General features: G+C 37.2%; 1 protein-coding gene across 13 annotated transcripts in view; it reads right to left on the bottom strand.

The window, feature by feature from the left end:
* LOC111868649 (EGF and laminin G domain-containing protein) overlaps positions 1-25,760 on the bottom strand; it is a 143,374-nt gene that overhangs the window by 33,106 nt on the left and 84,508 nt on the right. For all 13 annotated transcript variants that reach the window (XM_023859504.2, XM_023859498.2, XM_023859500.2 and 10 more), the window contains exons 16-32: positions 25,578-25,753; positions 23,511-23,745; positions 21,160-21,354; positions 20,642-20,815; positions 20,121-20,346; positions 17,706-17,953; positions 15,676-15,951; positions 14,367-14,516; positions 13,302-13,499; positions 12,465-12,602; positions 10,300-10,450; positions 9,763-9,928; positions 7,717-7,873; positions 5,856-6,034; positions 4,145-4,241; positions 2,966-3,165; positions 1,197-1,353 (exon numbers count right to left, since the gene is read on the bottom strand). In XM_023859504.2, coding sequence (XP_023715272.1) covers positions 1,197-1,353; positions 2,966-3,165; positions 4,145-4,241; positions 5,856-6,034; positions 7,717-7,873; positions 9,763-9,928; positions 10,300-10,450; positions 12,465-12,602; positions 13,302-13,499; positions 14,367-14,516; positions 15,676-15,951; positions 17,706-17,953; positions 20,121-20,346; positions 20,642-20,815; positions 21,160-21,354; positions 23,511-23,745; positions 25,578-25,753 — 3,123 coding nt within the window. The remainder of the gene's footprint in view (positions 1-1,196; positions 1,354-2,965; positions 3,166-4,144; positions 4,242-5,855; positions 6,035-7,716; positions 7,874-9,762; positions 9,929-10,299; positions 10,451-12,464; positions 12,603-13,301; positions 13,500-14,366; positions 14,517-15,675; positions 15,952-17,705; positions 17,954-20,120; positions 20,347-20,641; positions 20,816-21,159; positions 21,355-23,510; positions 23,746-25,577; positions 25,754-25,760) is intronic.

The raw sequence follows: 25,760 nt of genomic DNA, 5'->3' as shown, positions 1-25,760 counted from the left end.
AATTGCAATGCAGAATATATATATATATATGAGGAATCTGCTGCCTCCATCTTCAGGGTAGAAAGACAAGGGTTGAGACTAGAGAATATTTCATATGGGATAAGGCACTGAGTTAAGAGAGAGATAAATAAGAAAATCATGAAACAAAGGTAGGTCACTGGATAATTTAGCTTAAATAAATTACAAAAAAAGGTACTACCAACATTAACACTTTGGTGCCATGCACCACAATTACATGCAAATGAAAGCAGTCTAGCTTATATACTAATACTGTCTTCCATGTCACTTCAGTAAGGATGCATATACATGAGACATGCTTTGTTTCATACTTCTTTCATGTGCTACTATCTTTGATTATTCATAAAACTAACTAGAAATTGTAATTTTTTTTAGAATTTCCAGATATTAAATAATTAAATCAAAATGGGTTGCCAATACTCACTGTAGCCATTGCAGTATGAAGCACACATGAGAATCTTACCATTCAGAAAGTTTGTTAGTTACAAATTTCATATCATGTGACAAAGAATGGTGATTGTGATGAATCAGAGTGGCATTAATAAAAAAATGATCATACTTCTTAAAATCATGAAGAGAACCTCACTCTTTCGGATTTAGTATCAAGCAGGCTGGTGCAACAGCAAGGCTCTAAACTTCTATATATTTGAAGCACATCCCAATTCAAATTTATTTCAGCCATGCAGCTGAATATCCTTGTTGACTCCTTCGCATTTTCTCCAGCCTCTCGTGGTATATCAGGATAGCACAGTCTAATAGGCGATGCACACTCCCTTCTAAATCCTTTCCTCTGTACTATGTGTAACATTAAATACTATGAACAATATATAGTTCGGAGACCATCTGCTTCTGTTGCTTTCTTACTTGGCACACTCTCTGACCCTCAGAATGGGGAACAATATGCCCTTCTGAAACATCAGACCCTCTTTGAACTACATGGTGTTCTCAGGAGAAAGTACTCTTCAGTATCACCGTTGCAAGAACCTCAAATCCAACATACATCATATATACATGTAAACTATGCAGATGAAACACCATCATAAAATAAGCTACAACTCAGTCAATCTTTAAGTCCAGGCAAATGGTAAGGAAGCTAATAAATCTGAGAACACAGACCCTAAATATGTCCCATAACAACTCTTCCTTTGTGCTGTTTGATGAATACAGAAATCAATTACCACTACTGTGTTTGTTGTTGACACTATTTGGCTTCCCTGCATCGGGTCTTCCATTGGCTGATGCAGGATTTGGTATTTGTCTGTAGTCATTCTTTAAGTTAGGCTTCTGTTCTGAACTGTGTAGAGAAGGTTTCAATTTGATATCTTGTTGTGGGATCTGGAACAAACATATGAACAGTGCAGAGCAACAGTCTTGAAATTCAGTTGTTTACTACAGACTGACAGACATGTAGGTAGGTAGGCAGGCAGGCAGGCAGGCAGGCAGGCAGGCAGGAAAACTGCCAACTGACAGACTGAACAACCAACTAATCTGCTGCAAAGTCATTCCTGGGAGTTGACAGTTGCTTGGTTGGTTGAAAGTACCCACTTTCCTAGAACTGAAGGTTCATTACCGTGTTTAGAAAAGCCCGCCACTGGAATCTATCAAGAGCTCATGCAGGCCAGTCCACATCAACACATCTCATTTCCCTGAGATACATTTCAATATCATTTTCTCATGTGTGCCTAGCCTTGCATGAGGATATCCACAGCATACATTTTACATAAGAGAAGTCAGAGGTTGATGAACATTATACAGTGTTTCCAAATGACGTTACTCATTTATGTGTCTCATGTATAAAGTGCATGAAATGAACACTTCATGTGAAGGTCACATTCGCCTGCATTTTTCATCTCCAGTAGTATCCCATTCAGTGGGTCTGTGTAAAATTTGGTACTGTGGTATTATACCCTAGAATCTGTAGGTAAGGTAAAGTTGTCCCTGTGCTCAATTAATTAAGCAGTGTGTCATGAAGGTATAGCTCCACCATTCTTGACCTTGGCACTAGATGGAAGTGAGTAGTCAGCTTCATGCCCCAGCCACTTTATCCCCAAGGAAAGCGAACCCAGTACCCATTAGATAGGAAGTTTGGTAGGCCTCAGAGCCGGTCTGGATGCTGTGAAGTGGAGAAAAATTTCTTGCCCCCTCCCAAGAATCAAACCCTGACTGTCCAGCCTGTCGCCATACTGACTGAGCTATCTCAGTTCCCCTAAAAGTTGAACATGAAATTCTAATTTTTGTCCATCTAAACCCAGCATCATCTTTATTTTCCATAAGGCTCAAATTAAAGTTATCAAATGCCTCAGTAAGGGCACATGATATAAAAATTGCTACACTCATAAAACATAGACCTCACTAGGCCTATAACAATCAATTAAGAAATCTTTTAATATGCTGTAAATTTAACTAAATACAAGAAAACGCTATACACCGCTCATCCAGCATGCTTAGGAGAAGTAAGTGCATACAAAATTTTACTTGGAAGACCCCCAATGGAGGTGTGGAATGGATTCATCTGCCTGAAGATAAGCTATAATGATAAGCTTTAGTAAGCATGATGATGATGATGATGATGATGATGATAATGATGATTTGGGTTCAATAAAAACATGGAATTTCTCGACTGACAGAGCAACTGTCAACAACTTAACATCGCCATAAAGACACTTAATTAGATAACTAATTGATTAGCTTCAAGGTTTCAAGGTAACATGAATTATGGCCTTGTGCATTATAATTATGAATTTCCAAAAAGCTTTCTCATCAACATACAATGTAGAATCTATGTAGTTGATTGATTCTGTAATTATCAATTTTGTTACTATAATAAATTAATATCAAAACCAATTAAATATGCCAAAACCCAAAGAATACACTTAGAAAATATGTGTACTGCAAATTTCGATGTCCACTCAAGTGACACTGTATTGGTCATTCCATGCCAACTCACATTCTTATATGCTGTCATCTTGATACTGGAGTTGAGCAATGGCTCCTGATACTTAGCAGGTTGTCCTCCATGGCGCCACATTAGTGAAGCATCTGCTTCCTCCTCTCGTCTCCGTTTGTGCTTACGATATGATCGATAGACTTCACACAATGAACATAGCACAATGAGCACAAACATACCACACATTACAAGGAAGAGGACTGAAACAAAGGAAATATATGCTACACAACTGGTACTCCATGTGAGGATCACATTTCTAGGAAGTCATTCTGGCTAACCTATATCAAGCAGTCTTGAGAATCTGTGTTAAAACAGGGTTTGAAAATTTAGAAAGCTAATTTATCAATATAATCCCATAACAAAAGCCTTTTCCTTCATATAGGATTTGGGGAACTTGGAAAAAAGTGGAATTTCCTTTGCATGTTGGTGTTATCTGTAACATATTTCTGTTACTTGAAGCGAACTGCTTTGATTATCAGGATTCATATATATCAATTTCACTAATTACTACAAAAGGAAGAAGTTCTACAATTTCTTGGAGAAACATAACTAGAATTAAAGAAAGTCACTTGATGGTACAAGCTGGTTTGAGGCTTCCTGACACAAATGACCCACATATAAGCAAACTTTTACAATGAAGTACAACACAGGCAAAATCATGATGTGCAAATACATCTGGCAAATAATATGTACTCATCTTCACATACATTTCTTTTAGTTCCTGTGGTGTCTACTGCTGTGCCCCTACCAAAAGAGTGGGTATGGGAATACTGGGCCCCACAGGGCTTTATCATTGCAGCTCAAGCTTCAAAGCCAATGGAGTGCTGTGGCTGATAGGTAAGCATTTCGGGATTCAGAACTCAGCCTGAAACCTAGTTGTTCCAATCAAAGCTTTCTGTAGCCTTCCTCAGTTTTTCAGATAAGTGCTGGGAGAGTACCTTGAAACAGACCATTAGCACTTCCATCCACGTTATTTCAGTCCCGTCATTCCTACAAAGCTGGGAAGGATTAATTAAATAATCAAAGGCTCTATCTTCTGAAACAAACTCCTTTAAAATTTCAGCACCCATTAAGATGTACCGGGAGGGTAGAGAAAATGTAGAAAGAAATAAATGATTGCCAGTATTACTGGTCACAGGAACACTGCTATACTTAAGTGTGCCGCCTCCTGGTACTTACCTCTTGTTGGTCCATCTTCCTCGCTGGACACATCAGACCACAACGATTCATAGGGAATTTTGATTGGAGAATCCAAAATCCAAGTCTTGTCTGTGCCCTGGTTAACAGAAAAAATTAATATAGTTGATCCTCTGCCTGAAGGTCCTTTGCAGTTACTGTACTCACTGGATACTGTATAGCATAAATTTCAAATGACCATTCGAAGTTTCCTGACGATATTAAAAAATAGAGAATACATAAAATTTAAAACCATGGTATTTAGCATGACAGGAAAAATTTTCTATATTAAGAGTAAAGTGATTTGGTCATGTGAGAAATACAGACAGCAGTAGAATTCCTCTGACACTTTCAGATACAAAGGCAATGAATAAATAACCATCTGGGAGGCCAAGAACAAAGTGAAGAGTCTAGTTTTTCAGCAGATGGCAAGTTCTTTTCTGTTGCACTACAAAAGAATTTAAATTAGATGAGAGTTGAACCAACCAGCATCAGTCAGTCCTCAATGTTTGTAATGTGAGTTTTCTTGCAAAGTTCTCGTTACTTAACAAAATATTCTTTTTTCATTTTTTATCGGAAACATTTTACTAAATAAAAAGAGGTAAGTTCTTCCTATGCTTAAATCATGCCATGAAGACATATGGGATAGTGGAGGCTTGGCTCCATGCATCCTTAATCTCAATACAATATGGAGAAGAGCAGTCAGCTTTATGTCCCAGCCGCTTAAACTCTGGGGAAAGGACCCACACAGGTATCAGACAGGAAATTAAGTTGACCCCAGGGCCACTTTTAGCACTATTGACAAGAGGAAGCTTTCTTGTTCTGCTTGGAATTGAACTCCTATTCCTGTCATGCAGCCACAGCCCAGTCACTATTCTGACTGAGGTATCCTGGCTTCCAACATTTTACTACAGTTTAAAAATAGAACACCAAACACCAGACACTAAGTGAAATAGTAAATACAAAGAAATAATAACATCACAATAATAATACAATGCATTCTTGTAATTACTGGTAAATTATTAATAACACAATACCTGTAATAACCTCATTAGTGTGTTATTTTGAACAGCAAAGCATATTGCTAAGAAAACAACTTCAGAATTATACACCCTTACCATTAAAAAGGCAGAGAACGCACTTGTCATGGACACAGAGCAATTTAAAGTTTCAATGGATTAGTGATTTTTTCATTATCATTAATAACACTACCTTACACAATATCTTTGTTAACACGCTGCAATACAGACTTCACATGACAAGCTGCTGTTCTATTCATCATTCAGAAAAGTGTAAAGTTACCATATTGTTATTTCACAGTTCTAAGCGCAATCTTTAGTTTCATTTAAAGAATATTATTGTTGAGATGGCCTTCCAGGCCTCTCAGTCCCCAGAATACACCACTGCTGTACTGCTAAGTGCCCAGAACACATTACTGCTGCATTACTACAATGTTGGTGTTGTTGCTGAAGAAAGTTAAAAATTATGAGCCATGGAGATTTCTAAAGATATGATATACATGTGAAATTTAGTAAAATTCTACCAACTTATCTGAAAGTGATTAGGCAGGACAGATATACACACCCATGACAATGATAATACCAGAAGTCTAGAACACTTCCAGTTTGCCAAGTTTACAATAATGGAAATACTTGCTAAACTACCAGATTCTCAACTCTCTCATCTTCTTCAGTATCTGAGAATGCTGACTCACCAGGCTGATATTGAGAGATGGGCTCGGCTTGGGTTTGTGGCTCACATCAAAGAAAGCACACTGTGCGCTCCTCAGTCCCAAAGCATTTGTCACATTCACCTTCTCACTGCCAGTCTTGGTAAACAGCATATATTCTTCCAAGGGTTTCATTACATCTGAGTTCACTTCCACATAAACGTCTGAAAGAAACATACTGATAAATCATCAGGATGCCATAATTCCTTAAGTATTTTACTAATAACTGAACATTCCCTTCAAGGCTGTCCAGAGATCTCGGAATATGTTCAGTGACTAAGCCCAAGGTCAATGGACCTTAGACATAAAACTTGAGGCTAGGTTTCTGAAGAAAGAATTATGTTCTTTCAGGACACTAACAAAAGTAGAGAAAGGGTATAGTATCCTTAGACTGACCAACTAAAAATTTGTCCTCCCATGCCTGTCCACTGCTGGCTTCTGAACCATTGCTTAGTCACCCAATGTCAACACTATGGCATGATTAGTCGATTAGTTGCTCTTGAGATATGTACAAGTACAACTGCTAGTGTTGTGAAATGCAGTGTTCAGAAATGAAGTACAGTGTTGAACAGAAATTCATATACAATACCTTTATATAACATTCTTCACAGAGAAAATGCCATATAAAGCTTTGTAGGAAGTATCCAGAGTACAGTGCCATGTAAAGCAACAATTTACAATATCATAACAAAATTATGTTCTATGGGATCTGTGCTGGAAAAAATAAATTTTGAAAGAGGCTTCTGCTGACTGAAGAAAAACTTGACAACAGTGCTCCATTAGAAGCAAGCCCAAAGAAGTCGTTATGTCATGAGGCTCTTCAGTGTGGACTGACAGAAAGTACAGCTTTCACAGAAGATAATGGGGCCGTGATTCTCATGAAACAATAAATTCTTAACATTATGTGAAACCGATTCTTTCGCCCCTCCCCAATGACTGCCTAATGATGAAAAATTGTACAGGCACTTTATACAAGATAACGCTGCAACAAGATCTGTCAACTCATTAGATGAAGTCCTTAAAAGAGAACAAGTCATACATTGAGGACAGTGGCCTCTGCAATCACCCACTTTTAATCCTCATGTTTCTAGAAATGTGTTCTCATAATTGTAGGCATGCTTAGAAGAAGAGGGCCGTCATTTTGAAACTCTTCTACAAAATAATACAAGTTCAGCAGGAGCAGTAAAGAGGACTGTAATTTATTGCCTACTGTACCAGTTCTTTTGGAGAAGAGTGCCATGTCAGCTATGACAGCTAGTCTAAGAGTAAACTCCCCCCCACACCCCGTGTAGAAATGTATATATACCACAAAAACAACTATGTGTTTCCCAAATGCATTCTTTGAAATTTCGTTTTGCACTTATTTTCTGGTCCGTGTATGCTGCAAAGCTTTACTGATATCACACTGCACAGGATCAGAAATTTTTTATATATATATATTGCTAACTATACATCATAATAAAAATGTTTCTAATATTGAAAAATGCAGAACTGAACATGATCTACAGTTTATGTCACCAATCAATATTTTGTATTATCAGTAATTACTGAGAAAATTTATGAAATTCTGATTGAGCTTCACATTAAGTAGAAATTTCACCATTCCAGTTCTAACCAAAATTACACTCACTCGACCATTTTGGTATACACCACAATACAAAATTTCATCACTATCCATTGAGTAGTTTCAGAGACTGGACAGACAGATACAACATTTAGACAGGCATGACATTTTCATTATGTGTTCAATTCCTGCACATTGTGTAAGGGATACATAAAAATTATTAACTACCTCTAAACATTTGCAGATAAAGAATTACATGACATACAGGAGGTACATACTTACTTGACAAGCAACCTTTGTAGTTCTTATAAACTGCAAAGCGTGGATCACTGGTGTTAAGTCCTCCAACCTGAACCTCATTGGTTCCTTGATCCCCTTCTGGCACATCAGAACGACTTAGGAAAGAAATAGGCATAAGTGGTACTGGTTCACGGTCAATCTGCAAGCAACAATGGTATCAAACTGTAACCTGAGTCCACTCTCAGTACCTTGAATCACCCTAGTTTAATGACAGTTATTCACCTTGAGAGGTCATTTAGCAGTGAAAGAGCTGAGATATAATGAAGAATGCTGAATGCATAAGGATATGAGTGCAGGTGGCTGTAGCACATATCAGGATACTCTCTCAGCATTCGGCCGAAGAGACTGAGAAAGACCATGAAAAATGTCGATTATAGCAAGTAGTAATCCGGCAGACATTCAATCAAATTACCTTCCAAACACACATATAGAGTTCTGCTGCTATACCAATCTGATCAGTATTTAGTAGTGCAAATGCAGCACAACAACTAGTAATTATTTGAATGTTATTTTTGATATTACAGATATGGCTGATAGCACAGTCAGACAAGGTTCAAAATACACAAGACTACCGCCGCAGCCTGGCAAATTTTGCCTATTCATGAGACTACTCCTACAGCCTGGCAAATTTTGCTAAACTGGCAGAATTTTCAGCAATATTTTTACACTTATATCCCTATGCATTACTTAAACTACTGTCTATTGTCTATTGTTACCTACGTGTCATAATACCATCTACTAGTGTAAAAACCTCCTCATAAATGTGAGAAATTACAAGACTAATGTTGCGAACTGTCACATTAGAATTAAACAACTGGAGTGTACAATGCCTTACCAAAGACTAAACAGTATTAAACAGAACTCAAATGTGAGCTACTCAATTTTCCAGCATCTTATGGAGCACAAAAGTTCATTACTGCTTCCACAAGAGCCTCCACTGGTCCCTATCCTGAGCCAGTTCAATCCAATCCATACTATCCCAGCCTATCTCTCTAAGATCCATTTTAATATTGTCCACCCACCTATGCCTTGGTCTTTCGAGTGGTCTCTTTCCTTCTGGCTTTCCCACCAATATCCTATATGCATTTTTCTCCCCCATTCGTGCTACATGCCCTGCCCACTTTATCCTTCCTTACTTGATCATTCTAATTATATTTGGAGAATGGTACAAGTTATGAAGTGCATCATTATGCAGTTTTCTCCAACCTCCTGTCACTTCATCCCTCTTTGGTTCAAATATTCTTCTCAACACCATGTTCTCAAACACCCTCAGTCTGTGTTCCTCCCTTAATGTCACAGAACAAGTTTCACACCCATACAGAATAAGAGGCAAAATTATAGCTTTGTATATTCTAATTTTTATGTTTTTGGACAGTAGACAAGAAGACAAAAGGTTCTGGACTAAATGGTAGCAAGCATTACCCAAGAGAAGTCATATCCATTTTCTTTAGCCTAGGTAGTTTATCCAGAGGATCCGTCCAGGTCTGAGGATTTTTTAACATTTTCATAACAAGCTTATTTCTTATGGTGAGGAGATGTTAGCCCCACACTCAACCCCCAAGCTGGAGGACCACACCTCGTTGGCTGTCCGTGATTGCTTATTCAATATATTCGCAGCTTCCCTCCACAACCGGAGGGCATCTCCTCCATCTGCAACCTGAGGACGCGCCATGCCATGGTGACAAGGGACACACCTAACCCCTGAGGTTTATCATATTAAATTACATATGCATTTTTCATCTTCTTCATGCATGCTACATAAATCACCCATTTCATCCACCTTTGTTTACTGACCTTAATAATATTGTTATGAGCAAAAATTACAAGTTCCTAACTGTGCAGTTTCTGCATTCTGGGTATGAAATGTACATATACAATTAGTCACTTAACCACTGATAACTATAGCAAATTTTCCAGTGTAAAGAATGGAAAAGAAGAAATTGTTGCCAAATGGAATTAAAAGGAAAGGGATTAGATCTAATCTCTGACAAAGCTGAAAAAGAATTAAATTACTGAAATGCACCTTACCAGTAACATGGCACTGTCACCCTCTCTTTGGTAGTAGACAGAATGTCTTGCTCCATTCAAGAAATTCCGATCAGATACACGGGCACCAGATGCTGATCCCTCTCCATCCTCCTCAAATATCAGCTCTCCCTCACTGGTCAAGGCCACGAGTAGGTAGTAACTCTGCCTGCAGCAAATAAATTCCACAAATTACATATAATATGTTCACTTAATTTGTGTACACCTGCCCTTTTTCTAGTCATGCTCTTGAGCTCAACAACTCAACACCCATCCCAAGTATTAGCATCTTATTGGATAATGTGAAATGAAAATCTAATTAAAAATTTGCTCCTGGTCACATCTGCCAACTGAATGTCATTGCAATAGAATGATCTGACAGAATGCATAGTCACATATTAACTAATAATATATTAAAATCTTAATCTCCAGGTCAAACTGAGGTAAATATATTGAATGGAGATTGGGAGGACTTTTGAAGTTGTTTTCCATCTGCTATATACTACAACAGGTTATGACATTCATAAAGGACCTGCTCACTTGTTTTCTGTCTGCAGTAACAGCAACCCAGTGTTTTTCTGCCGAATATCAGTGCTTGAGAAAGCAAGGTGCACTTTGATTTGGTCCACAGGCCCATTAAGAATAAATTTCCGTCGCAACATCGTATCACCACTAAAATCTGCACCCTTCTCTGTGGGAAAAAGAAAAGCATTATTTCATGTTCTTAGTTACTTATGAAGTTGGGAGAAGCAAACACAGAGCTACAGCAAGCATCTTACAGCCTAGATTATGCTGCTACATCCAATTTTTTGTAGAATATAACAAAAATTCTGTATACCTGAAACTTTCATGTTCATATTCAAAATACTTGTGTCCAAGAATGGTGCTGGTCATGGGTTTTGATGGAAACAGCTCATCAAAATTCAATTACCTGCACAATTCTGCTATACAACACAATTACATAAATAAAAATACAAAATTTCTAGTTTCACACAATGCTCAATTTTGGGAAAAATCAGCGCTATACATTCGTGAAGACTCTGAATTACTAATCAGAAATGTGGCAAATAATTGTCAGGACCCACGACTGCAATTCTCTTCTCATCATGCTTCTGAATTCAAATGTCAGCTCTAAAGCAAAGAATATATCATAACTAGATGCAGATATGTGCATCAGATACTTCACTGTTAACCACCTGTTTAGTGACAACAACCTTTCTCATGTACTGGAAAGTCCATTAAATAACCTGGAAATTATAGGAAATCTTCATTCAGCGAAACTAGATTTGATAATTCTCTCAGGTCCACATATCTTCCTCAATGCTTTATTCCCAAACAGACTCAATTTCCCAAATACAAGAGCTATTCAGAAAATAACCTCTGCTTATTTTAGGCAACTAATGTTGGAGCGAGGGAGAGCTAGAGCATGCAGGGCAGTGTCACATGACTCACTGTATCGTAAACCATCATATAATTGGTCACCTAGTGTTTGTTCTTGTCTCTACAAAGTGATTTATGATGTGCCCTGTGATTTATAATTCTGCCAGCAGCGAAATTCGCACTGCTGTCATCTACTTCTTCATGCTAAAAACATGAGTGCTGTGGATATCCATCATGAATTATGTGCAGTTTACAGCCAAAGCGTAATGAGTAAAGGAACTGTAAGGCAATGAAGAATGTTCAAAGATTGATGAACAAATGTTCACAATGAGGAGCGAAGTTGTCAGCCATCTGTAGTGACTAATGATGTTCTTCAAAGTGTTGACCAAAAAATTTGTGAAAGAGGGCACTTCACAATTTTGGAACTATCATGTGAATTTTTACAAATATAACGCGCCTCCATGAGATTATAACAGATAGGCTAGGCTGCCGCAAGTTTTGAACAAGATGGGTTCCGAAAATTCTCACGGGTGACCATGAAACACACAGAATGGCTTCGGCTTTTGCTTTTTTTTAGAGCAATATAACAAATATGGTGATGAATTTCTCAGTCACATAGTATGACTAACAGTTGATGAAATTTGGGTTTCATTTTCAAATGATGAAACCTAAGAGAAGTCAAAGCAGTAGATGCACACAAATTCACCAAACAAACCGAAAAACTTTAAACAAACGTCTGCCTGCTAGAAAGCTGACGGCAACAATTTTCTATAACAGGAAAGCAGTGCCAATGGTGGAATTCATGCAAAAGGGACCACAATAACATCAGAAGTGTACTGCAAAACAATAAAAAAAAATGCATAGGCCCATTCAGAACAAAAGGCATGGAATGCCGATATCCGGTATAGTGCTCCTCCATGACAATGCGCATCTGCATACAGCTTCTCGCATTCAAGCACTGCTGGAGCATTTCAAGTTCGAGTTGTCTGACCACCCTCCTTGCAGCCCTGATTTCATTCTGAGCAACTACCACGCGTTTTCCTACCTGAAGCACTGATTGCTGGGATCACAGCACTTCAACAATAATGTGTTGATGGAAGGTATCGAAATGTGGCTGAGCTCACAGGCATAGAAAAACTTATTCACCAAAATGATAAGTGCCTCAATTCCAGCAGTGACTACGTTTAGAAGTAGCTCAAGTACATACATATTATTTTTTTGCATATAACAAATTTATATTTCTCATTGCTTGTTTTATTAAGAACTCACCAGAGGTTACTTTCCTAATAACCCTCTTATATAGAGAACACACAATAATGAGGTACCTTCATCACAAAAATCTCCATAGAAAGATGTGCGCTCACAGTTACAGGTAACTTCTTGTTTCTGGAAGTCCTCTATGCAGATTCCTTGATTCTTGCATGGCTGGTCATCACATTTCATTTTGCATCCTGCGATCATGTCTGGAAAATTCGTAAAACAGCATGCAGAGATAAATTTACAGCGTTCTTTGTCAGTCTTTAGAAGCAGAAAGATAAATTGAGAAAAGATATATCCTCACCTGCTTCAAGAGAATATCTATTGCCAATTATGGGTTTTGTCAGTCAGCATGTCAGTCCACTGGGAAGTCTGACAGTCAATTGTTTGGTGAGTCTGTCAACAGATGGCATAGGGTTCTTTCAGTCAGTTCAACCAAGCCAGTCAAGCCAAATCAAACATGGAGAGATAGGAGAGGTCAGACTTGATAGAATGGTTTGTAGGCCAGGTGAATCAGGTTAACAGGTCTCTCTCTCACTGTATCTCTTATGGCGAAACTATACAATAAAATCTCATTTAATAATTCTCCACATTTCTTCACCATATAACATCCAACTTACGTATCTACTGCAATGCCATTATCAGCAATAAATTTCCCCCTTTTAAAGTTTTATTCAGTTTAATGTTCAAACTCATTGTTCCACACACAGAAATTAAAATGGAATCTTACTGTACATATTCATCTCAGCAGTTCTTCTTTAAACATTAACTTCTTTGCCAATATGAAAATCTATTCTTCACAATACTTCGAGCACAAATGCCTAATACCTGCAGTATAAATGCATGCCCTAAATCAGTGTGTAGAGTATAATCTGATAATGGGTCAGGAGAAGTTTTCTGCATACCTGGCTTAGATTCATTGGTGACCTGCAAGGAGAGATCAAACAGGTGATCACCAATCTTCAGGCCCCGCATACAGCCCACATAGCCTTGCAAGGTTGGTGCACTGCTGCCTGCTATCAAGTTATCTGGATCATAACCTCCCAAGTTTAACTGAAAATACTCGGTTGGGGGTGCTGGAGGCCTCTGTGGGGCCAACACCTCTAAATTATGAAAATAAAAATTAAGCATAAAACATGTACTACTAATACTCCAAAATGTTCAGAGACAGATGTTTTGATGGAAGATTAACAGAACAGGAATATAAATTAATGTTTTCAATGTTATTAATAAAATATTCAGTTCTGCCACACAAATCACTTCAGTATGAAACAGTGAAAAATACACTCAGCAGAGTGTAATTAGCATGCAACTAAATAATCTTTGAAAGGATTGCATGAAAAAATACCATGAAACTCTTGGTCTGATTATAGGAGTTGCAGTGATTTTCTCACTTCTTTGTTTAGATATCTGTTACACCTCCACTTCCAACATTATTGTTCATATGTTACTTTCACTCTTACAAGGACTTCTAATTCTGAGGTTACCTTAGCAAGTTAATTTCAATATGTTACTCTTTTCGATGTAAAATGGGTAACAGCAAGTAGCCAAACACAGCATGAAATTGCAATATCAACTTAGACCACAAAGAGTATTTGAAAGCAAAAGGAGGCACTGGAAACGTATTTTTGAGGCCAGCAAATGAATTAAGTTGCACAGTCAACATGATTAGACAAAGGTGATGATGATGATGATGATGATGATGATGATGATGATCATGATCATGATCATGGTGATGGTGATGAAGATAAAAAGGACTATGACAATGAGGACAATATTGACAGTGTCACTGTTGCTATTATTGTTGCTGATGATGATGCAGAAGAAGATTATGAGCTGAAGAAGATGAAGACAGCCAATTTCAACTAACTCCCAGAACTCATTGAAGTATTAAAATAATTCATTGCTTGCACATGACCATACAAGTGCTCATTTCTAGCATCACTTGCAATTCACAGCTAATGTTTTACCTTTATCAGGGTTAATCCAAGGCTTGTTAGAGTAATTGGTCAAGAGTTGTACAGTTTCCGGTATTGAACCATTCTGGTTGTTGACATGCAAAACAGTCTCTCTGTCATTTCTTATCACTGCCACTTGAACTGACTGTCCATCACTTACTCCTGTAGTTAAACAAAACAATTATTAGAAATAACACACAGAAGGTTTGCCTAATCATCAGGACAGGAAAGCATATCTGAGGCATGAAGGCAAATCACTAACATCTTCATCTTAGGCACCAGACAAGATGTGAAGTCAGGTTCACAATCCAGTTGCTATATCCTAGGTATACAGCCCCTTGCTGCCCACTGTGTAGGGCTACTGGGCAACATGGACAGTTTGGGCAGAGTGGCATGAACAGTAATTATGCCCTAGCTGAGAATCAAGCCCTGAGCTATTGCAACTCATTTTTATAGTTATGGCATGTCTCTAAGCCAGATTGCTACATGTAATGGTCAGCACTCCTGTCTTATGTTCAGCTGAACCTTGGTTCACATCTCAAATAAGGGACCAATTATCCTAATCAAGATGTTTCATTTTCTTCCTCAGTCCCCTAGGTAAATTCTGGGACACTACTGTGATCCACAGTTCTGTTCTTCAATATTTTTCCAACTAATTCAAAACCGTTATCATGCTTGACACTCTCACATTGGTTTTTATAGTGTATCACAGAAGATATCTTCAAAAGATGACAGAATATTAACACAAGTGTTGCATATAGTCTAAAATGGTTTAACTTTCTAAGAGCAGCCTGAGCTTGACATCCTACAGGTCTCTGCACCAACATTTTTACTGAAACAAGGAATAGTAACACAGAAGTAAATTCTAAGAAAATTAGTGCTCTGCTGGGGAAGCTTTGACTACCAACAATAATTTGAAACAGCCAAAAGATGGAAGGACTTTTACTGTATATATTTTTCCATTACGCAAAACTACAGTATACACTGGATTACACTTTTCTTCTCCTATTCATAAATTAACTCATTTTCTGAAGTTTAAATATAATCTGATCCTTGAAAGGACCAAGTGAAACAAGGAGTATTTAGGGAACATTAGTAGACAAATTTCATATAAATGACCACCTTGAAGACAGAGGATAAAAGATGATAACATTAAGATGGATCTTCAGGAAGTAAATAGAACAGACTCAAGATCATGTTCAACGGAGAGCTTTGGTATTAATGGTGTTCCTTTGGAATATGTAACCAATTAATTAAAGAGATAAGTACAACATTTTGGAAAGAACACAACTCTAACCTCTATGGTGCTTATGGTGCTTACCAGAGTACTCAACAGTAATATTGTGTATCTTGCTGCCAGAGTTGAATGTGAACACAATATATTTCCCATCTTGAATGTGAAGTTGTACAAAGTTGTTGAGATGGTCATTGGCATACAGTAACAAGGAGCTGTGATCGTATGTACGCAAGTTTAAAAGGATATTCTCACTCAGGAGTTGTAACATGATATGCCTTTCATTATCTGCCGTGCGCGCCAGGTAATTCTTCTTGAGGAAGGACTCCCTCGACAGGAAGGTCAGTCCCTCAATGTTGATATCTGTAGATGAATCAAGCAGTAGATAAGTCAGTTTCTGAATAACTCAATATTTCAGTAATTCAAATATTAAAACATGCATTCTGTACAAATGGTGATAAATTCCTCAAAGAACCTAATTATTTTGCATTCAAATAGTAAAAAAAGATATCCTTACATTTTTATAGATAACAAATACTTATTTTTTATGATATTTTGGGAGGAAAATTTCTCAAATATACTTCTTGCAAAGATAATTCCATATATAGTTGAAAAGGATTTTGATGCAACAGATCAACGACTGACCAGATATTCTACATTCAGCAGTTGCTAAAGGAAAGATCAGAGGGTACATCAAGCAATATATCAGCTGTTTACAGACCAAGAAAATCTATGATCTGAGTTAAGGAAATATTTTGTCATTTTCAATTTTGCTTTAGAATAGCTGATTCTTGAGTGTGAATAGTGAATGGACACAATGAGGGTAGAGAAGGGGCTAATAAAAGCAGCCAGTTCCTTTATATCTGATGCAGAAAGATCATTATTAATATTAAATTCTGTAGTAATATATAAAGATGAGGATGACAGTAATATAAAAACTGTGGCTACAGTTCAAGAGACTGTTTCTAATATNTTTCGATTAACCGTGACTTCCATCCCCACCATTAGCCCGGATAATCGAGAGTTGACTGTATTATCATTGACATTACAACCTTTACTTGTGTAATTTATGCACTTTTGCCTAGAAGTTATGCCTGAGAATTGTGGTGTGTAAGATATATGGATACTACTCTTAAGAATTTTAAGTTTACAAGCTAGAATGATGCAATTACAGTTGAATCTGATAAGGAAACAAGTATGGATATACGTGCCTATGGAATTCAGCTTCTCATTCCTTGATGAATGGTCAAACAAAAATTTTCTTTAACAAAATTTCAACCAAGGCATAATTTCCAGAGAAAATGGGCTTTAATATGAATACAGTACTGATGTTTGTGCCCAGCCAATCTTCATTCCACCAATTGCTCCACAATCACCCTCACCTATCATCTGGGGCTGGTACAATAGGCCAGAAGTAGCCGCAGTACAAGGGACATAGTCCCACCCCACTAACAAAAAAAGGGGGTTCTAAACTAAACGTTGTCAAGCAAATTTAATTATAGTTCATATCAACTGGGTACAACCACTATCTAATATCAAGATCCAAGTAAAATACATCTTTTTTTCCCCAAAAATGATCCATCATACAAAAAAAGTCCTCATTATAATACAGTTCTTTGTGTGGTGAATGTGTAATTAAATACACATGCAAAAGTAATTTCTGGATCTGTCCAGTCTGGTATGTACAGCATGATAAACTTCACAGCAATAAATTCGTGTGTTCAGTAAATTAAATTCAAGGCCAATGATGTAAGGAAACTATAAATGAACTCATTTGGTAAATATGTGTATTTGAGTAGAGTACACCTTCACGCCCTTACATACATTACAAATTTAATCACAAATATTTTAAGAACAAAGATAATACTAAGTTAATGAGTGACAGACACACAAATAAACAGGAATAGAAACGTGTTGATACTTGGAAAATAAAAGTTTTAATTTTAGAACAGCAATCTTATGCATGTGAAGAGCCTCTTCAATTGCTCTCTTTTGCCTCACATACAGTATTTTCAGATTATCTTCATCCCTGGTTATTCAAGTTTCCTCCCCTATCATCAGCCTTGATAATAGATTGTGTATCTAATTTAGGGCATCTGCCCACAGCAAGAACATACTGGTCTCACAATATGTGCCAACATGAGCCCATGGGTTCTTGCACACACACTGGAATGTACTCCACAGTTCTTTGCACTTTGCCCCATTCTTGCATGGGCTGGGGTCACATGATGGCTTGCAGTCCTTGATGATCTCTGATAAGTGCACACTCATATATGAGTAGATGTCCAAGATCTCTCCATTCACCACCAGCCCACGGAAACAGCCAATAAGCCCTTGCTGTACTGAGCTGGATCCTAGGAGGTCCCTGAAAAACAATAAGAAATTTATAAATTGCAAAATCATATTATTGTTGAATTATGGGTTGTTTATCATCATTGTGCTAACTGAAGAGAAACTTACACAATAAGCAGCTTCATGTGCCCTCTAATTAACTGAAGAAAGATGAGATGGTCAAGATGTGTAGCATGCATAGAGAGAATGAGAAATGCATATAGAAGTTTAATTGGAAAAACTCAAAGAAAGAGACCACTGGGAACATCTAAGTGTAGATCATAGGATAATGTTAAAATTGATTTTAGAGAAATAATCCCGGTTATCTGAGATAATCCACTGGATTAAACTGGCTGAAAATAGGGTTAGGTGGCAGACTGTGTGAAGACATAATGAACTTCTGGCTTTGACTAAAGTGAAGAACGTCCCACCCAGCTGAATGACTACCAACTTTTCAGGAATGGTGATACACTCATGAGTTAGGTAAGTCAATTGAAGACGTTATATAGCAACAGTAAGAAGCTATGATATAAAATAAATGGAAAGGATAGGGAAGGAAGTGGTTAGACACATATAAAAGTACTGTCCTGATATTCACCAGAGAGAAGAAAGAAAAATAACAGAACTTCAGTTATGGCAATCAGTCCTCTAGTTGAGATTCAAACAGTGTGTGCTGCAGATATGAAGTATAGGTGCTAATTGCTGCACTATAGCATAATGTTTCCAACAGTATTAAGGGAAGAGTGGGTTAGCCATGTTTCTGAACAAAATAACATTAATATTGCTGATACCAAGCAAACTGGTTTAGCATGAATACTTTGGATCCATATTTGGGAGACACATGGTCTGAACCTTTGTATGGACATTAGTTATGCTAACATTTTCATGACCTTCCTTAGTCTAGCCAAGCAAATTACACAGCAGTACCTTAAAACAGGCCATGATCACTTCTTTAAATATCCTCTCTAACTCTGTTAATTTTCATGATCACTTTGTCATTTGTCATTAGTTAATATATATAGCCCACATGTGGCATAGCATTTTAAACAATGAAATAAATACTTAAACCTTAAATTAGTTATGTTGTGGGTGGACAATCAAATTTGATTTACAGTAGGGATNAGCTTCAATAAGTTTAAGGTCTTTCATTCTGGTCCGTCACATTAACCAATTAACAATCAAGTTCCTTCCGTCAAGAACACACAAGCATCACAACACACAGACAAGCAACATCAACTACCGACAGACAACACACGCCAACAACATCCCGAAGCAAAAAGATTGGGCCAAGCGGGAAAGAATTCTAGGGATTTTAAGAATTCTTACTTCAAATAACGAAACATAATTTTACAGAATTAACGACGAATCAAATAAGGAAGCTACTGTGGTGTGTGAAAAACTTTTAGTGAATCGACATTCTGGGTAATTTTAACTATTTGTAATTATTTTAATTAACTGGAACGTGGCTATCTTGGACAAAGTGAAGTTTTGTGTGTTGGTGATTTCTTTTTCTACTATAAATGCCTCTGATGATGGCTCCGTGGTGAGCCGAAACATGTAAGGCAGGTGCTGACGAGGTGGAAAACTTAAAAAAGTGTCACATTTGACGGAAGGAACTTGATTGTTAATATATTTTTCCATTCACCAGCATAACCAGGAGACCTCTGGAGACCATCCAGTCTCATTTTGGATGTACATCTAGCCTCTCCCATTATAAATGTAGCAACTAGAGCATAAAACTGAAGAGACACCTCCATCTGTTGTTGAAGTTAAGAACATCTGAAGCTTTAGCTACTTGCCCCTTATAAGCTATCATGACTTAGTTCTTGCATGCTTTGAAAACGTTGTGCTTTTCTTTTTACATCAAATAAAGAGAAGGCACTAGAAAAAGTTATCCACAAATGTAGGATATGAGGTGTCATTATGCACATATATTCTGTATAAAACCCCACTTTTTTGCAACAAAATATGAAGAGTTATTTGATGAAGAATCAATGCCCAAATCTAAAGTTATCTTCTAAAAACACGCTTCTGTTCTTCATTTGAAATAAAGTTCCAGCTAATTTTACATAAAAATTAATATTACATCAATATGACACCACTTTCTTTGCACCTCCTGAGAATTTCATTGCTTTCTACAGGTCTCTAATGGAAAAATTGAAAACATATACAAACATTGGACATTAAGTAAAATTACATACTCTGTAGCTCCTCCAATGAACATGCTGCCCTCAAATGGCCCAAATTCTTCTTCAGGAAGCAAGTCCACCATTTGATAGTCTGTATTAATCATGAAGCGAACATGGTGCTCATTATAGTCTATCCAGATCTTTTGCCATTCCCCGCTATTTAGCTGTCTTCCTGACTTGATCTCCATCACACGTTGGTGTCCAGTGTTAAGTGTGAAATTGAAAGTTAACTGGAAGTCTGTAATATATTATTACCATGTAAGTTTCAGCTCTTACATATGGAACAGAGATAACAGATAACATGTCAGGTATAGTTACAACATTATCACTCATCCACTAACCCTACATATTCATTCACAAAATCACTTACACACATATCCACCTCACTTCATCATTTACTCACCAATTTCCATTCATGCCCTAGCACATTCACCAGCTCAGCTCACCTGCATTCTCTAAGTCATTCAGCCACTCATTTGCTCACTAGGTCACTTATTCACTCACTCATCCACCCACTCTCTATCTGAACATACCATTTGTTAAAGCCACCATGAAGGATGGATGATTGGGCCTGATGGGAGGTTGGTAAAGAAGTATTGCTTTTTCTCCAGTGGTTCTGAAGCTGAAGGAAATGTCTCCCTTCCTCCACCCTGGCACCTCAATGTACGACTGGCTCGACGTGAATGTAACAACATACTTCTGTGTGTCTGAAAATATCAGTGTTCACACTGTAGCACAAATCTGGGTGAGATTTGTTCCAAAATATAAGAGAGATTAAGGATGATTAAAAATATGCCAAGAATATTAAGATTCAAGAGATGAAGAAACAGGAGAATGGAAAAAATATATAAGCGCAAGCTTCATAATTTCTATTTTTAAGCTTATTAAAGATGATCAAGCCAAGAAGTGTGAAATGAGTGAAGCAGTGAACTATAAAATATTCATTCAAATTTTGATTGGGGAAACTCATGGGACCTTAACACTCTCTTACAAAGTCATAGATAAGATTTCAATTTGGACAAATAACCAAGAGATTATCTAAAACACTCACTAGTTTCCACACATTCAAGAGGGCCAAGTGTGATACGCCCTTGTGCATCTGCATCCAGGTCCTTCTGCTGCAGAAATACCATCTGTGTGATGCCCAAACTCTCAGGGGTGACATAGTAGCCCTCATCAGAATGCCATTTTGGTTCAGAAATGTCACAATTGCATGAGCGGGTGGGATCCACACACGTTTTGTTCACTATAAACACAAGCGTTTCTTGCACCACAAACCAGACACTAAGAGCTGTGTTTAAATTCCTATGAACTGGCATTCCACAAAGAAGTTTATTTACTGACAAATTTTCTACTTAAATTACGAATCCAGAAACAAAGTAATAGAAAACTGAATGCTGCACCTAGCATAAGTATTTGGGCTAAGAACAAGGTCAAGCTTTATTTAAAGAGCCCCACAGAGAATATACCCTTTCCTTTTTCCTGAGGATGGAGACAGAGTCAGCCTATGAAATTTCACATATCTTTACTGTCAGTCCCCCAGTATACTTCCAAGACAACTTTACTGCTTTTATTATATGAAGTCCAACAAAAAATTTTAATGAAAAGAGAAAAATGTGGTATGCCACAAATCTTTACTTACAATTTTTGTGGGCAACCTGAACTTCATGTATCAAAATATGTGTAACTATTATCCCTGCTAGCCTCTGTGAAGTACAGTAATGCTGATTCTTTAATATACCACGTGTATACTGAACAGACGAATAATTTACTTACCACTTCCACTCATTTGTAAAATTTTTGCATGACTCAGTTTAGTATTATTAATTTCCTGCACTTCATTCAACAACTGACATTGCAAAACCAGAATACAATATTTCAGGAGCTGGATCTGCAGCTGTCCTCATGTGGGGGATATCTACTCAGCCTAAAGGAGGGTATAATGCTTGGGCTATACTGGTTGTATAAATCAATTCCAAAGAGCAATGATGATAATGTAAATTTCTGGACTTTCCCATCTGATATCCTAAATGCCATGACACAGTTCAGTAGTATCAGACAGTATTGAGCAGGTATCCCACCCCCACCTGAGGATATCAGCAGATCCAGCTCCCAAAATACTATGTTCTCATTTTAAGGACATCAAACAATGGACCAAGTCCAGAAAACCTGTAATACTGAGTGGAATACAGTGTCAGAACCCTTCAGAATGAGACATCTTACTTGGACACAAGAAAAACAAATAGTCCTCTTATTAATCCCAGGAAAAGCATAAACAATCTTCAGTTTCAGCTTTCTTTTCCATTCTGTTTCACACATGATTCCAAATCCTTCCTGCTTATGTCCTAATACACGTTATATCTGCAACTTTTAGCATTTATGCAGTTTCACCAGCATATTTCAACCAAAAATGTTCTGTGAACAGAAATGTTTGGGAAACGGCTCCAGCATTAAAGAAAAGTCAAAGTCTACACAAAATGAATAGAAGCATAGAAGTGTCAGAAGACATCATCCATTTATGGTTCCAAAATATCAGAACTTGTAACTGAACAAAATAAAAATGTCATGTGAGCCCGTCGGTTTATAGTCCTTATCTCCCAAAACAATAAAGAGATTTCAGTGAAGTTCTCACATCTAATCTACATTTAAAGTTTGGTGGATGAACATCACTTTGGTCCATATTACCATAATATAATCCTATTTAACTTGATGCTAAAATTAATATGTACAAAGTTCACAAATACTCTCATCATACAAACACTTGGTATATAACATGTGTGGTGTATATTTAATTAAATCCAAGGAAAAGGATCTATATACAGTAGAACATCTAGTGTTGCTCATAGTTGTAAGCAAAATGTATGCCCCGTCTACTCTATAATAGTCCATGATTTATTTCAACCGTCTTCCAGTGCATACACTCATCTATCTCACTCCTCTCTCTCGCACTACATGTTTCGGCACAAAAGTGCCATCTTCAGGTGCTTATTCAATTTACGTTAAACTAGTTCACTGCATGCCTTGCCATCTTCATATTAAAATAACTAAAATATATATTTATCATATATATTGATAAATATTAAATGTTAAAAATTTTAATATGAAGATGGCAAGACATGCAGTGAACTAGTTTAGCGTAAATCGAATAAGCACCTGAAGATGGCACTTTTGTGCCGAAACATGTAGTGCGAGAGAGAGGAGTGAGATAGATGAGTGTATGCACTGGAAGACGGTTGAAATAAATCATGGACTTAAATCAGTGCAACAGGATGCTAAAATATAACATTATTCTATAATAGATTAGTTGTGTCAAAAGCAGCAACTGTTAAAAAATACAACCACTCAGGGATATAAAATTGGAAAGACAGCATATTGGAGATTTTATTTGATGAGTCAGTGTACCTGCACAAGGACAAGCCCCTCGCTTTACGTTTCCCAGGTAGTCAACTATGTCAGATTCCATGGATGACACAAACCAGGTGGCAGAATGCAGTTCAAGTGGTGCCTTGTAGCAATCATATTTGATTTTCTGACTGCAATACAGGGAGTGTGAGATCAACTCCTGCATCATCTCTGCTGTGAACTCCCGATAAGTGATGTTGAAGCTAAAATCTTTATCTGTGGAACTCCGCACATCCTGAACAAAACAATAGCAATCCACTGTAATGATTATGATGTTTTTATATATATAGTTTCACACTTTTCTGTCTCAAACATTATCCCTTTCACAGTCATGGAATAAATGTCTGTCATCTATGAATAACATCTCTCTTAGGTTGGCTATGAAATATTATATATTAATCTCATTATTTACTAAGCTGTAGGTTGCAGATTCTTTCCTGCAACACTGGTAACTCATCAGCTGTTCAAGAAATTCCTCACTTTCATTAAGCCGAATGTTCACAGAATTTTGTTGACTGGTTCCTGTTCTGACCCAGTTCAATCAAATCCATTCCTTCACACTCGATTTCAATCAATCAATTTTAATACTAACCCCTATCTACACCTAGGTCTTCCAAAGGATCTCTTCCTTTCAGGTTTTCTGACTAAAATTTGTATGCATATCTGATCTCTCTTATTTGTACTAAATGCCCATTCCATCTTATCTTCCTGAATTTAATAACCCCAATAATAAAGAAGTGAACGGTACAGATTATGATACTGCTAATTATGTAAGTTCCCCATCCTCAAGTCTGTGCACATTTACCTTTGGATTTCTAGATGGGTGATGGGAAGACAAATGATTTTGTACTGAATGGTAGCTGGCGTTTTATAATTTATAATGGTTCTGCTTCTGTGTTGGATTCAGTATTATTCATACATTGTATGTAATATAATTAATACTGTAATAATTTAGGTTCATTGCAATTTATATTCTGGGATTCCATAGTTTTGAGTCCCTGTTTCTACACTCCACAATTCTACTTAGATTATAATTCCTGTAGAAAAAACTCATCTATCATATTTTAACATTTTAATTACATGTATCAAATTGCTATCTCTACTGACTACTATTGCTCTAGATTTGTTTCTACTTCACTCTCCTTCTTTCTTACCATCCTTTCACATTTCTCTTCATATTTATTCATATATATTCACATTTTCTGCCATTGCTCTTATTCTTGAACCCTACTGTCCTCCTAATATGTATTTCTGCATTAATATTCATAAACCCCTTCATCTAAATATGATCCCTCCAAATCCTTCTTCCTTCACATCTCAATATGTTGTTCCAGACTTATCCTTTGCTACATACAGGAAAAATCCCCAGTACTAAATCGTAGTAAGCATATAGGTAAAGCTGACCCCGTGCTTAAGGAGTTAAGCACTATGACATGAAGATATATGAGGGAGTGGAAGTATAGGTCTGCCCTTCTTGACCTTGGCACTAGATGGAGGTTTGTGGTCAGCTTCACGCCCTTGACATTTTACCCCTGGGGAAAGATCCCCAATACCCACTGGATAGGAGCCTGGTTGGGCTCCAGAGTTAGTCTGGATGCTGTGGAGAAAAGAAAAATCTTGCACTGCCAGGAATTGAACTCTGGCCATACAGTCTGTAGCCCATCACTATATCAACTAAGCTATTCCAACTCCTTTGGTGTTAAGCGTTCTACAAATTATTGTACTTCCTCTTTTGTTTTGGATTCAGTATGATTCATACTTTATATATAAATAAGGTTCATTTCTTACATTCCATTAATTTACAGTCAGAGTTTTTTAAAGGTCTTAAATTTCAGCATAAGTAGCTGCCAACTCCATTTGGATGTTACCCATGGCTCTGATGCAGCACATATATATAGACAGACAATTATAGTGGTAGATTCCAGCATCTTTTGGTTGCATTTTAACAGACTTTTGAAATGGAAAGCAGCAGACAATCAATGCCTATAAAGTGAAATATCTTAATTACAAAGTATAAAAAGGAAAATTAAGTGGCACAAAATGACTGAATGTAATGTATATACACACCACTTGGCTGGGCAGATTATGCTCAACTATTGTCTTGGTGGAGTCCTCTAGTGACTGGAACTCACATTTCACATGTGCTGGTGGAAAACGGCCATTACCATCAATATCAATCAAATAGACATCAGGCTTAGTGTATCCAAGCAATGCAAGTTCTTCACATGTTTTTCGGTGCTCAGCTGCCTC

Source organism: Cryptotermes secundus, unplaced genomic scaffold, assembly GCF_002891405.2.
Source record: "Cryptotermes secundus unplaced genomic scaffold, Csec_1.0 scaffold696, whole genome shotgun sequence".
Lineage (NCBI taxonomy): Eukaryota > Metazoa > Arthropoda > Insecta > Blattodea > Kalotermitidae > Cryptotermes > Cryptotermes secundus.
Note: the sequence above shows the minus strand (reverse complement) of the source record. Positions and strands in the feature narration are given on the sequence as shown.